Source organism: Condylostylus longicornis, unplaced genomic scaffold (genome assembly GCF_029603195.1).
Source record: "Condylostylus longicornis isolate FDR11 unplaced genomic scaffold, ASM2960319v2 ptg000027l, whole genome shotgun sequence".
Lineage (NCBI taxonomy): Eukaryota > Metazoa > Arthropoda > Insecta > Diptera > Dolichopodidae > Condylostylus > Condylostylus longicornis.
In genome coordinates this window covers 2,911,095-2,926,054 of record NW_026577996.1, presented here as the reverse complement: position 1 = coordinate 2,926,054, position 14,960 = coordinate 2,911,095, and the positions used below count along the sequence as shown (strand labels likewise).

At 23.4% G+C, this 14,960-nt stretch overlaps 2 protein-coding genes across 6 annotated transcripts; one reads left to right on the top strand and one right to left on the bottom strand.

Moving 5' to 3' along the window:
- Window positions 1-439: 439 nt before the first annotated feature.
- Window positions 440-1,480, bottom strand: LOC129607306 (60S ribosomal protein L19). The gene is made up of 3 exons (XM_055518211.1): window positions 1,397-1,480; window positions 1,172-1,278; window positions 440-1,086 (listed from the first exon to the last, which is right to left on the bottom strand). The coding sequence occupies exons 1-3, from the start codon at window positions 1,399-1,401 to the stop codon at window positions 581-583; spliced, it is 618 nt and encodes a 205-aa protein (XP_055374186.1). The 5' UTR covers window positions 1,402-1,480; the 3' UTR covers window positions 440-580.
- A 1,831-nt stretch (window positions 1,481-3,311) lies between these two features.
- Window positions 3,312-12,412, top strand: LOC129607235 (G protein alpha q subunit). Of its 5 annotated transcripts, XM_055518075.1 has the most exons (10): window positions 3,315-3,885; window positions 6,800-7,280; window positions 7,877-8,061; window positions 8,140-8,294; window positions 8,719-8,847; window positions 9,117-9,245; window positions 9,455-9,584; window positions 9,680-9,833; window positions 10,309-10,416; window positions 11,885-12,408. In XM_055518075.1, the coding sequence occupies exons 2-10, from the start codon at window positions 7,163-7,165 to the stop codon at window positions 11,965-11,967; spliced, it is 1,191 nt and encodes a 396-aa protein (XP_055374050.1). In that variant the 5' UTR covers window positions 3,315-3,885; window positions 6,800-7,162; the 3' UTR covers window positions 11,968-12,408. The 5 variants fall into 5 exon arrangements, with proteins under 5 accessions (XP_055374049.1, XP_055374050.1, XP_055374048.1 ...); XM_055518074.1 differs by lacking the exon at window positions 9,117-9,245 and having other exon boundaries at window positions 3,312-3,885; window positions 11,885-12,412; XM_055518073.1 differs by lacking the exons at window positions 9,117-9,245; window positions 10,309-10,416; window positions 11,885-12,408 and adding exons at window positions 9,969-10,076; window positions 11,292-11,538 and having other exon boundaries at window positions 3,379-3,885.
- Window positions 12,413-14,960: the final 2,548 nt, after the last annotated feature.

Below are 14,960 nucleotides of genomic sequence, written 5' to 3'. Positions count from 1 at the left end.
ATTAGTTTTGAAATTTCGTAGATTTCACATTTCAAAAGAAATTAGAAAAATTTCTATTTACTTTACTAATTTTATTTCTTTAATGACGATGCAATACAATTTTAATGCTAGCAAAGATGTGTAGTAAAAAATCTACATAATTAAATGTGTTTATACCACAAAAAAAAGGAATGTATGAGATGATTTAGCATACCACGTAATAAAGACCTCACACTAAAACTATTCAATGTTTGTTATATAAATTTAGAATTTTTTTTATGGAAAATATTAAAAGCTCTTAAACAATGTATTCATATTTTCGGGCAGCCGTGCACACATTCAGTCAGGCCAATATATTTTTTTGGAAAACTATTCGTTCCTTCTTCTATGGCGTTATATAGTAAATAATATGTTGAAAGTTGTTAATAAAATTTTTGAATATAATTTAAAAAAAACTAAATATCAAAAACTGTTTATTGTAGAAAAGAATATTCAAAAATTAAACGCGGCAAAGTTAACTTATCAAGATAAATATTAAAAACAAATCTTACATTTAAAAACAATATTCATTTCTTTAAGTTAAATTGTTTTTATTGACATTTTACTTTTTTACAGGACCTGTTGTAGCTTGAGCAGCTAATTGATCTTCCTTTGCTTGTGACTCTAATATTTCTTGTTTTTTATTAGCAATTCTTTCTTGACGACGTTTGCGTGCCTCACGTACCTTTTGTCTTCTAGCTTCAGCTTGATCTGATAACATTTTCGTACGTTGTTTTTCAGCTTTCTTTTTATGAATGTATTCCATTAAAACTCTTTTGTTTTTGAAGACGTTACCTTTGCATTTCATATACAAATGATGGTACAAATGACGATCAATTTTTTTGTTGTCCCGATATTTTTTTAAGAGTCTACGAAGTACTCTCATTCTTTGCATCCACAAATACTTTGTTGGCATTCTTGCATTAGCAGTACCTTTTCTTTTACCAAAACCACAGTGACGTCCTTTGCGTCTGGCTTCAGTATTTTTTCGTACTCGGTAACGTGAATGTACAACAACAGGCTTCTTTATAATTAACCCATCTTTGATTAATTTACGAATATTTTGCCCTAAAATTTTTTAAAATTATCATTTTAATCGATATTATACAAATAAAAATTCTTTTAACATTTTCAAATATTGCAATAAACTTACGTGAATTCGTATTTGCAATTTCATTTATTTCATTAGGATCCAACCAAACCTTCTTCTTACCACATCTCATAACAGATGCGGCAAGCTTTTTTTGAAGCTTTAACGAGCTAAAAGTAGAAAAAAATTAAAATAAATAAAGTATAGTTTCTTCGAGGAGCAAAACAAAATAAAAAAACATTAGTCTGGAACATTTGGAAAAACATAATTTTAAAGAAATTCACAAACCTCATGTTGTTAGTTTCACAGAAATCGACGTAAAGGATTTAGACAATTATAATATTCCGGAAATATAGATAGCAATACGTGAGCGACGCTTTTGACATATTAATGGTGTTACCATTTAATTAGAAATAACCCAACTTTTAAATTGTCACATAAGCTTGTGAGAAAGGTAAAAGCACAAATGTTTTTTCGTAACTAAAACATATTGTATACTATTCATATTATGCATAAGTATATATGGTATTCGATTTATGCATTATGCGTATAAATTAATAACTAAATAAAAAATGAAATAAAAAAATATTAATATAAAAATAATAAAAATAAATAATTATTTATAGTTTATTTAAAAGTAAATTATTAACTTTATCATTAAACTTTAACTACGTTGTGATTAACGCTTTAATACAACGTATGTATGAAAGTGTAAATGTACATAATATATCTACGGACGTATTTTGTAAAACGAAACATATTTTATATTCATAAGTACATACATACACATATGCTATGCATTCGATTTATGCATTGTATACTATTATGGACACATTTTTGAATAATTTTCATATATCATGTGCTTTTTTTATTCAAATTATGTATTTAAATTAATAATAAATATCAGTTTTGAAAATTCGTTTGTCTTTTTAACACCATCCAACTTTTCAAAAACATCCAAACCATGCAGTTAAAGATAACTCATTATTGCCACAAAATTAGCAACCTTTCGTATATTTTAAATGAGTAAAGTGGATACAATGAAATAACTATATCTAATACAATTTTTTCATCACTTTTATAAAATTGGTAATTTATATTACAATTTTTATATATCTTTCGTTGATAACTTCCTTTTTCTATTCGATCTTAAATAGTTTGTACCCAAAATCATAAACGATAACACTGTTGAAATATTAGCTATATAATAAAGACAACCCTAATTTAAGTAGAAAAGCGATGAGCCTTTGAAAATATTGTTACCAATTACGTAGAATAAGATTTTCAGAGCTATAGAGATTTCAAAAGAAATAGTATTCTGTATCAGAAATGTATAACAAAGAACATCAGTATGTAAAAAAAAAATTTGTATGTCAAAATAATTCTTAGCCAAATTTTTAAATTCTGCTGGTATGTAAGAAAACTTTTAGTTGATCGACATCGAATTATTAAATTTGTAAAAATAACCACTTATCTCATATAATAATTCTTATGCGAAAAACTTGAGGCTGGAAAATCAAACACAACTTTTACTTATACATATATCAATAATAATACAAATATCTGTTAATTATAAAATCAACTTTTAATTCACTAGTTCATCGGATTACAGTGATGTATTTTCTATGAAATTGACATTCTCTTCTTTTCTAGTTCAGTTCGTTTCTTCTCCCTGAAAAAGTTGAGTCACATTCAATTTTATTATTATTTTATATAATGTATTAAGAATAACAATTTGTTCTTCTCAAAATATATCTAATAAGACAACTAATAAGAGAAAAACTAGTTCGACTTGAAATAATCCAGTTTAAAAGCGACGAACCAATGAGTTCTTATCTTATTTACATAGTAAATGTTGCGATACCTTTTGTGTGGGGATATGTGACATTAATTGTGGAACGAAAATATAATTTTGATACAAAAGTTTTAAAGAGACAACACTATAAATAAATAGTTGGATCTTGTTTAGCCAAGTGTTTGTTTTATTACAATTAGTGCACACAAAGATAAAATTTCAGAATGTATTAAGTTCAATACGATGTGGTAGTAACTGTCATTTAGATAAAAAGGAATTTGAGAAATATAATTTTTTGTAAAAAAATCTTGTTAAGTTATTTAATAGTGGAAAAGTTTAACTTAATTTTTGATTAGATTAAATTTTAATCATATCAAATTTTATTAAAACTTAAAGGATATTGAAAAAAAATAATTCTGATATTTATTTTAATAAAAATTGACAATTCGTTTTGAAAGTGAATTGGTATAATAGTGTGCGTGCTAATAAGACAATTTTCGCATATATTATAAACATATTAATTAAAATCGCGTTAAAAGTCGAGCTGAGAAGTGATACCTAGTTTTTGTATGTTCCGCCATCATTAATAGGCGGCGTTAGCATTTCAAAATAAATTTTTTTTTAATTTATTAAGTTTTAAAATTTAATTTTTAAATAGTTATCTGAAATCAATGTGCTAATTTTTAGAATGTTAGAAATATTAAAATTTTGTTTTCAATTGAAAAATGACATTTAGAACATGTATTTTGGTACAATATCTTCGTAAATGTCGTGATGATAAATAGCCTATACAGAAAAAATTTCGGTGAAAAAAAAAACTGAATATATTTTTTAAGTAATTACAATTTTGTCCATTTACAAAGTAAATCGCCTATATTTAAAAATTTGGTGTTTAAACAATTCATTTTAATAAAAAATATAAAAGATACAAAAATTTTCACGAAAGTTTTGATTTTGCACTTTATTGGACCTCGCCCGACAGGTAAATTTTATATACATACTGTCATATAGTAAAAAAAAATCTATAGTCTATACATATCATATGTATGTATGTATGTATGCATATGTATATAAAATATATGCATGTACATTTGTACATATTATTTTCTTTTAATTAGTGTACTTTTTCAATTTGTAGAAAATGTAAGAAAGAAGTGGAAAAACAATTTGTTAAAAATACTAAAAATTTTCTGAAATTTCAACATCATAATCCCATTTTAATTTGAAGTAATTTAATAGAAAAAGAAATTAGAGATGTAAGTAGTTATTGCACTTATACAGACATCTATGTACTAGTCCATAGGCACCTATGTATATACGAGTATAGGTAACATTTTTCGTACCTCCCTATCTATAAGGTGAATTATAAATAAGTATAAAAAGTAATATATTTTATTGTTTAACTTATAAAATAATTTTATGGAAAATTATTTCACATTCGTTTAGTACACATATGTATATCATATTATAGCAAAATTATTTCATTGATAGAAAATTGATTTGAAATAATTACTTTATTAGTTAGGTAGGTCGGAAAGTAGATACTTGCCTAGGTATTAAAAAACAAATTCGTTCTTTATTACTTTCAGTAGTTATAAAATTTTAAATTTCCTAATTTAATATTTATTGTAATTTCATATCCTAAAATGTGCTGTAAAGAGCGAAATATCTATGATTTACATATATAATAGGCCACGTGTATATATATATTATATTATATATAGTTGCTTATTTAAAGTAGGTAGGATAATATGGCAGGTACCTACCCCATTTTCTCTTGTTATAATATAATATCTTAGATAGGTTTCTGTTTTAACCTTATAAAAGTCAAATATTGAAAAATACTATTTAAAAATGCTAAACATAAAAATTTTTGTAAAAGTAGGTACTTACGTATTTTTAACATAATGAGCTTGTTTTTCATAATTATTCAAATCTCTTCGCAAACTACATCCGTTGAGATAGTCAAACTCCAATATGTTGAACCTGTCTAGGTATAAGTAGTAACTATTTACTTCTTGCACTCGCTTTATGGAGTATTAGTTGTTTAAAACTTTCATTAAATATTGTTAGTTTTAGATTACATACACATTATGTGTATAAGTACCTTAAATTTTAACACACAATCGTACATAAATATGAATTTGGGAAGTTCTATAGTATGCATTTGAAAAACATAAGATATTGAAAAATTAAAACTCAAATTATGTTATGATCTACAAATTATTTCTTATAGCTTCAGATTAACAAAATACTAGTTTGGCAGTAATAGCTCCAAATAGTAATAGTATAATAGGCAATTTAAAAAAATAATTGCAAATTTTAACACATCAGAATTTCTTGTTTTCCAAATTGAATAGTACTGAATAACAGAGAAACATTAAAAAAAGTTTCAAAGTAACTTTAATTAGAAAAAACAAATTAAACGAAAATATTTCAATCGAAAAACATCGGAATATTAAACATGACTTACGATACGAAGCATTGCTTTTGTAAATTTTGTTATTTCGGATTACTTCGATAAATAACTTCAGCTTTGTAATTGGTGATTTCATGGATATATTAACGCATTATTACACAAAAATACAAGTAAGCAATAAAAACAAGTTAAATAATTTAAGGACAATTTGAAAATCTTAAGAATAATTCAGTAAGTCAATTGAAAAAAAAACTCAATGAACGCATGCGCCTGTACGAAAACTTTTTATTCGGTGATTTTTCAATTGAAATAAATTTGGAAGTTCGCTTTACTTATTCAAAAGCTTGTTTGTTAATGTTAGTCAACTAAGTTTAATTTAAGTTCATGTCATTGGTTACCCCCTTAAAATTTAATCAATATAAATTTGTACAAAATAAATAATAATTGAAAATTTACGTAAAAATATTAAAATATTTTGGGAATTTTTTCTAAAATTTGGTAGTTTGAAGCATGTTTAAAATAAATCTTATTCTTTAGAATCTTAAATTTTAAGACTCTAATTGGAAGTTTGAAATAAAAAGCTCTCATTTACAATCGATTATTTCAATTAAAAATAAAAAATTTCTTATTTATAAAAGTATTTTTTAAAGTATTTATAAAAGTTTGGAACCTAATTTTATTAATTGATCACATAGCTTGGTTCTTTTTAACAGTTTAATAATACGTAATCCGTCAAATTTTCGTAAAATAATGTTATGATAACAAACTACCGTATTATAATGGTATTATTACCGTATTACTATCGTTTTGATTTCACTTCTTCTTACAAATTTTCATTAAATTATGAAATTGAACAAAATTTCAAGGTTTTGCAGATTAACATTAAAGGTCTCCAAAACTACACACAATTCCTTTTTGGAATTTGAATAACTTTTAGAAATTCCAATCGCATAAAATATACATACTTACTAATACATAATAAATAATATGATTGAGGGAAGAAAAAAAATTGACTTCACTATTTAAATTTAAGGGCATAGCTGTATTATGGTTTATTTAAAAATCTATATCAATAGAAAACGATTTTTAAAATTGCTTTTCTTCTATTTTACTTAATAATATGTGTGTTCATAGAGTACCTTGTCTAGGGTAAACACGTGATGATTTGAATCATCGATTTTTGTTTTGTCACTTATATATATTTAGGCGTTTTGTTAAACAAAAAATCGACTTCCTTGCCAGCTAAATTGGATTATTTCGCTAATACACATATATTCCTTTTCACATACAAATATTAAAATATACCATTGACGAAGCCTTACTTAGATTTCACATTTCTTTTTTTTTGTAAATCGAATAGGAATTTTTTTCTGTTTTTTCCATAACTTTGAAAGCGTCTAGTGAGTTAACATCTTTTAAATTTTTATATTTTTCCAATTATAATTAAATTTGATTTATTTTGGTTTTTTTATTTCAGATGAAACTTTCAATAGTGAAACATAATTATTAATTTCTACAAAAATAATAGACAAAAATATTTTATTTTCGATTGTTATAACTTATATATACATCTAATTATATCTATTACATACATATATATGTATTTATGCATATAACATATACATATATGTATATATGTATATATATATGTATATATACGTAAATATATGCACATATATATATATATGGTTGCACTGAAAAAATTTAATATTAAATAAAATTCCTGGTCGAATAAAAAGAATTAATATTAAAAAATAAATCAGTAATAATAACAAATATAAAATAATAAAAAAAATTAAGAATAACGCCGTATAAATAAAAACTTCACAAACTATTTATTATGGAGTGTTGTTTATCTGAGGAAGCCAAAGAGCAGAAGCGTATTAATCAGGAAATAGAAAGGCAGTTACGCAAAGACAAAAGAGATGCAAGAAGAGAACTTAAGCTGCTTTTGCTAGGTAATATAATTCTAAGGCTGTAAACATTAATTAATTTATCATGTATTATTAATGCTTAACGATCTACTCTTCCAATTAATAGACGATTTTCTCTGAGCTTTAAAGACAACAACAAGTCGTCGTGTCCGTGAATATTCGCTAAATCAATAAAAATAATCTGCTTAAAAGTTTTTTTTTTTTAATATTTACAAAACTATATTTACACAACATGCTTAAAACAAGTAAATTGATAAAAAAGGAATATAAATGAATCTAGTATTAAAAATTTTTTAAAATAAATAATTTTTCTAATGACAAAAACACTAAAAGGAAAAGCGCAGTCGGTGCACACAATTTTAATTCTTATTATTCAAATATTTTTCATGAAAAAAAAACTAAAAATTTACTGAAGTTGTTTTATATTAAAATTTCATAGTAAACACGAATCGGCAATTCGTTTTATTAATTACACACTCAATAACTATATTTTGTATTTCATGTATTTTGTATTATGTTGTGATTTTAGAGGAAAAAACATTCTTAAGAAATTTCAATTATTCGAATTAAAATCCTCAAACGTAAAACATATTTTATTTTGCATAATTGTAATATTGTAGGCACTGGTGAATCTGGAAAATCCACATTTATTAAACAAATGCGAATCATCCATGGGGCTGGTTATTCTGACGATGACAAAAAAGGTTACGTTAAAATAGTTTTCCAGAATATTTTTATGGCCATGCAATCTATGATAAGAGCTATGGACATGTTAAAAATACAATATGGATCTGCTGAAACTGCGGTAAAATTATAAAAAAAATTTAAATGAATTTTTAAATTCTCATATCTAATTATTATTGTCTGATAATTATATTTTTAGGCTCATGCGGATCTAGTGAAAGAAATTGATTATGAAACAGTCACTACATTAGAAGATCCTTATATTACAGCCATTAAAGCTTTATGGGCAGACAGCGGAATTCAAGAATGTTACGATCGAAGAAGAGAATACCAGTTGACTGATTCCGCAAAATAGTAAGATTTTTCAGTTTAAACATTATTTTTTGAGCACATGCAAACACTCGAAACCTAAACTTAATAAGTATATTATGTCCGGAATAATAACGTCTAAATAATATTCTAAAACAAATTTTAATTTAAATTAATTCAACAGCAGGAATTTGTTAAAGCAAAAATCTATTTAAATTCAAATTTTATAAATTTATTTTAGTAAAAAATATTTCAGTTTTAAACTATTTGTTTATTTTGATAAAAAAATTATAAGTGTGTATTAAAAAAGAGAAAAGTTTTCATTCTTTAGTTTCATAATTTCAGCAATATTTTTTCTTTTAAGTTTGACTTGAATTAATTAACAAAATTTTTGAAAGTTAGTACATATATAATTTGATCAGAAATAAATAGAATAAGTTTATGAAATAAAGAATTTTTACATTCCCAGTTATCTAATGGAAATAGATCGAGTTGCAGGATCAAATTACTTACCAACCGAACAAGATATTTTAAGAGTGCGTATACCAACTACTGGGATTATCGAATATCCATTTGATTTAGAAGAAATACGTTTTAGGTATTGTTTTTTTTTTCCTGAAAACTTTACTTATTTTTTCGGTGTGGATTTTATTCATTATTTGTTAAGTGTTTGCATTTGTCTTCCTATTATAAAGTCAAAATTATAAAACATAAAATTTGACTATAATAAAAAAAATAAAAAAAACATAATTTACTAATAATACATTTCTTATTACATTGCACGTTTTATTTTTACTAATTTATTTTAACTATATGTTATGCATGTGTTGGAATTAAAACAAACATAAACAAATTAAAAAAATGTAGTTATTTAAGCGATCTCGATCGAATAGAAGTTCCAGATTACTTGCCAACAGAGCAAGACATTTTACGTGCTCGAGTACCAACAACGGGGATTTTAGAGTATCCATTCGATTTAGACGGAATGGTTTTTAGGTATCCTTTTGAAGTTGGAAATGAGTAAAATTATCTTACGAGTATCGCTTAAAATTTTTTTATAAATATGTGTTTTACTTATATATTTAACGCTTGTATGTTTAGAACAAATTTACGCAGTTTCTTATCTAGGCTTTAGATAGAGCTTCCCAAAAAAACTTTATTTCATATACCAAAAAACTAATTTTTAATTTTATTTTCCTATTTAGAATGGTTGATGTAGGTGGACAAAGATCTGAAAGAAGAAAATGGATTCACTGTTTTGAAAATGTAACATCAATTATATTTTTGGTGGCGTTATCTGAATATGATCAAATTCTGTTCGAATCGGAGAATGAGGTAAATAAATAAAAAACAAAAATGTTTTTTTCGAAATACATATGTACATACATATATTTCATTGTATGTTTTATTGAAAATTTTTTTTATTTTAGAATCGAATGGAAGAATCCAAAGCTTTATTTAAAACCATTATTACATACCCATGGTTCCAGAACTCTTCGATTATTTTATTTTTAAATAAAAAAGATTTATTAGAAGAGAAAATCATGTATTCACATTTGGTAGATTATTTTCCAGAATTCGATGGTAAGTATTTAAATTTAAATCCTAAAATTTCACGTTAGGTAAACTTGGAAATCATTACTTAAATATATAAAAAGAAAAAATCAATTTAAAAACCTATTAACAAATGTGAAATTAATTCATATAACTTATAACAAGGACCGAAGCAAGATCATATGGCTGCAAAAAACTTCGTTTTGCAAAAATATTTAAACGCCAATCCAGATCCAGACCGACAGTGTTATTCACATTTTACAACTGCTACAGGTTTTAAACTAAAATATTTTTTTCCTGGCAGAAAAATGCTAGTATCTTAATTTAATTAAAACTATAACATTGTAGCGAATTTCGTATGACAGCATAAAAAAAAGAAATTGTAACAATATGTATATGTATATGTAATATAGTAAATTAGCTTCATTTAACAGCTCACACTAATATTTGTATTTTGCTTCATTAGTATTTGACAAAATCTAGCTATTGCTTTATGTAATTTTAGGACCCCAGCGGGATGCTATAGCTGCTAGAGAATTTATTCTTCGTATGTTTGTAGATCTTAATCCTGATTCAGAAAAAATTATTTATTCTCATTTTACTTGTGCTACAGGTGAGTATTTTTTTTTTACAAAAAAAAATTTTTTGTTTTCTTAACAATTTTATGAAGAATATTATTTAAATTTGAAAGTTGGTTAATTGTGTGATTCGTTCAGTGTAAAATAACGAAGAATATTTGAGTTATTAAGAAGGCAATATGGGACTCTTTTGACCGGTAGGTTTGGATTGTAGAACAAAACCCGACATTTTATTTTAACTTGAGTTCGAATCTATGAATTTAGAAGATGTACTCGAAATTTTCTAAGATGATAAAAATATATTGTATATATTTTGTTTCGGCATCGCCAAAATGAAAATTCCGTAAAATTTGGAAGATTTTAAAAATTTTGTATATAATACTTTTTTAAAAACAAAATATTCGCTTTCCACATCCAAGTTTTTCCTTATCATACTTTTGTATTAGAATTGATTCTTTTGTTTTTAATATTGGTACCGTTTTTGTTGTAGAGGTTTGTATTCCGTTTGCAGTCCATTCCTTCTCCCTTATTAAAATTATATGTGAACGTAATTATCAAAACTTTTTTAATTTTTTACAGTTTGCGCTCGAAATGTTGTCTATTTATACAAATATGTGAAAGTTATATGCATGTAGACCGAAAAACGTTTTTGAATTTTAGTTTTCACAAGTTTCAATAATTTATTGAGGTAAAAGTAAAGCTATAAGTAATGCACATGTAGCTACATACACTTAATTTTATATTTGAAATGTAATGTAGGGGTAGAAATTATGCGCTAGAAATTTGAAATATATTTTGATTTAACTCAATATAAAGAAGTGTTTTTTCGAAATAAATTCTAATTAAACTTATTTTGAAATTGTTTTTTGTTCTATTTCTGTTTCTTTAAATACATTTAAATAATGTAAAGATACTGAAAACATTAAATTGGTCTTTTGTGCTGTAAAAGATACAATTATGCAAGCCGCTTTAAAAGAATTCAATTTGGGTTAAAAAAATTTTTTATGGATGGAATCGTTACTCGAGCAATTCAACACAGTGAATGTAAAGTGTGTACTATCTTTTATATAAAAGAAGGAAAAAGTACAAAATTATTATTGTAATATTAAAAAAAAATTTAAATTACAAAATAAAACTTGTGTGCTTATGATTGTTGATGTTTTTCTTTTTATTTTTTAATCTTTATTATCAAGAATCTTAAATGAAATCTTAATTTTCCTACAAAGTACTTCAACTTCCAAATTCATTGATGCTACTTGCCACTATTATCTTAAATTAAAAACATGTTAAATTTAATAAAGAAAAGGAAAAATTATTTCCTGAAGCCTAAATACCTTTTGATTGTCTGGTTTTTATAAAGTTCCTTGCTGTACACATTGTAATTGAATGAAAATATTTTTATTATAAAACAATTTTATTATAATCAAAATTTTAATTAATTTTTTAATTTAATTAAAATACATTTTTTTTACATATATTTAATATATTTTTAATATATTTTAGATACTGAAAATATAAGATTTGTTTTCGCCGCTGTAAAAGATACAATTTTACAGTCAAATCTTAAAGAATACAACTTGGTCTGAGATGGATCTTTCGGGAGCTAACTGGTGATGAAATTTGTTGTCATATATTCCTTTTTTACAACATTTGTAAATGCGTACACTTAAATATTAGTCAAAACACAATACAAATAAAAAAAAATAGATTATAATAATTATAAAAAAAAATTATTAAAAATAATTAATATAAAATACGGTAAAAATCAGCGACGCAATCAAAAAAAAAAAAATAAAAAAAAAAATAATTATTATAAAATACAAGAAATTTTAATATGTATAAACTGAAATATTTCAAATATTTGCGTGATGCTACTCTGAGTTTTGATATAAAAAAAAAATTTATATATAATTGCTGTAGGATGCTTATATATATTAATATATGTATGTACAAACAAAATAAAAAATAACACAAAAAAAAAGTAAAAAAAAATAAGAAAACGTTTTATTTAAGAAGTGTGTTATGCATTATTTCGTTTGCTAAAATTTTTTGATAAAACCAAAATTTTATTACTTAGTGAAGTAAAATCTGAATGTGTAATAAATAATACCATTAAAAAATTATCCATAAAAGTTAAATATAAATTATATTTAGAGATATTGGAAAATCGCATGTACATAATTTACAATATACATAGTATGTATATATGATTTACATAATTAAGATATTATGAACATATTATATGCATATTATATATTAAGTAAAATTTTGTATATGGATTATGCATCTTTATATATATATATATATATATATATATAAATATATATATATATATATATACAAATAAAAAGTAATTATAAATTCGTATGTTGAAAGTAGTTGCATTTAAAAAAAAAAATTCTTTCAAAGGAATTGTGTTTTTTTTTCTTTTGTTTTTTTTTTAATTTTTTTTTTGCAACAGGTATTTTTAATTATATAAAACGACTAATTTTTTAATTGAAATAAAGTAAATGAAATGTTAAATCATAATTTTTTTGTTTGTTACATCAACCTGGCACAAGTTAAAAATAACATTTTCGAAAATGGTTTTCAAATCAAACAAAATTTGATTTTTAATTAGGTTTTGTGCTAAATGTTTAAATTAATAATTAAAAAATATATTTAATGTAAAACAAATTGTATTATTTAATGGGTAATAATATTTTTTAAAAATCAATTATATCAATTTTTATCAATTTTTTTTTTTGTTAATGTAACATTCTATGACGACCATATAGAATTATAATTCAAATCAAACCTTGACATCCAAATTAAAGAACTACAAAAAATACTGTGCAATTAATACGCAATAAGCACTTACTTATAAGTACGATTGCGTATAATAATTTAGTATTTAGTAGTGGAATTCCGATGTCAGGGTTCTTTAATTTTTAAAACGTAACAAAAGTCTGTTACAAACCACAATGAAATATAAGTGATCTATTTTTGATATAATTTCCTTTCTTTTCCTTATTATAAGCATTTTTTTTTTATTTTAATATATATATATAAAATGTAGTTCTTGTTATCGCTAATTATTTTTTTTTTTACGTGTTATTAAAGTTTTAATTTATAAATAAAAATTAGTATATAATATTTTTTCACATTCTTCGAATTTTGTTTAAATCGCTCAAAAAAATCTCTTTTATTTTATTATTTTAATCCTAAATATTATTATATTCTTAAATATAGAAAAGCTTATAAAATGTTTTAATTTTTGTTTTTAGTTCAATGTATTTTTTCAGTTTCTTGCTAATTCACTTTTATTTTACTATATATTAAAATATATTATACTAAAATAATTAAGTTTGATAGCAGCTATGTAAAAAATATTAATAATTATTCAATAAAAACAAAAAAAATGTCAGAAAACACAAAAAACGCGCAAGAAAATAAATAGTAAAATATAAGACTAGACTATCTTTAAACTTTTAAAACAAATTCTTTTTATGTATAATTTTATTTGATATCTAAATGAAAAAAAAAAAATAAAGCAGATTATTAAAATGATTCTATTTTTTTTTTCAAAAATAAACTTTTAATAAATTTTTTATTATGATAAAGTAAAATAAAATAAAATTTACGAAAATTACATTTAATAACTACGTAAGTATTTTGTGATTGTTGTCTTTGTAATATTAATCTTTTTTTATTAAAAAAAAAAACAATAATAAAAAAAATCGCATTCAAGATAAAACGCTAGGATAAAAATACTTATGTCTTTATAAAACATTTATATAATTAATACACACATAACTTGTTCAAAAAGTTAAAGAATATATATTGCGCAATACCCGAAAAAAATGTAATATATTAAAAAAAAAAAAAAACAAAAAGATGAACAAATAGCACATAGGAGGGTGCAAATAAAATGTTTATTTTCTCTGTTATTTTTTTTTATGTTTCTCTTTGTTTCTATTTTTTATGTAACGTAAACAGAATTACATATATAAAGTAATAAAATTTATAATTTGCATTTCTCTAAAAAAAAAAAAAAAAATATGAAACATGAACAAAAACTATCTTAGTAGCATTCCGAACCAAAATTTGAAATCTGTAGGAAATGTAAAATTTAAGCATAAAATAAAATATTTAAAAAGATATTTCATGTGCATTTTAAAGTGATTTTAGTATAAGGTTCATAACAGCTACAAAAAAAATTCTTCCATTACTCAAGATCATTATATTTTATCATCTACACGTATTGATTGTGTTCGGATTTAATTCCCAAAAAATGCATAAATGAAAAACTTGGATATACATATACATATATACTCGTATGTATATTTCATATTTATTTAATTTGTAAGTAAGCAAATGAGTTAATATTTCAGTTAAAGGTATTAGTGCTAATTTTTTTAGAAAAATTAAAAAAAAAATTTAATATGAGCGTTCTGATCAAATACGTTATGTATGCTTGTACATATTTCACATTGTATGTCGTTCACTTATTTATCAAAAATGAATTGTCAAGTAAATTTCAAAAAAAAAATTCATACGTCAAAAACTATTAGAGAGCTAAAAAGAAAAGACATGTTTT

Coding starts and splice junctions, on each gene's coding strand:
- LOC129607306 (XM_055518211.1), bottom strand. Junction 1,087..1,171: donor AATTGCAAATACGAATTCAC/GTAAGTTTATTG, acceptor AAAAAATTTTAG/GGCAAAATATTCGTAAATTA.
- LOC129607235 (XM_055518075.1), top strand. CDS start 7,163: ATGGAGTGTTGTTTATCTGAGGAAGCCAAAGAGCAGAAGCGTATTAAT. Junction 8,062..8,139: donor ATGGATCTGCTGAAACTGCG/GTAAAATTATAA, acceptor TTATATTTTTAG/GCTCATGCGGATCTAGTGAA. Junction 9,585..9,679: donor TGTTCGAATCGGAGAATGAG/GTAAATAAATAA, acceptor TTTTTATTTTAG/AATCGAATGGAAGAATCCAA.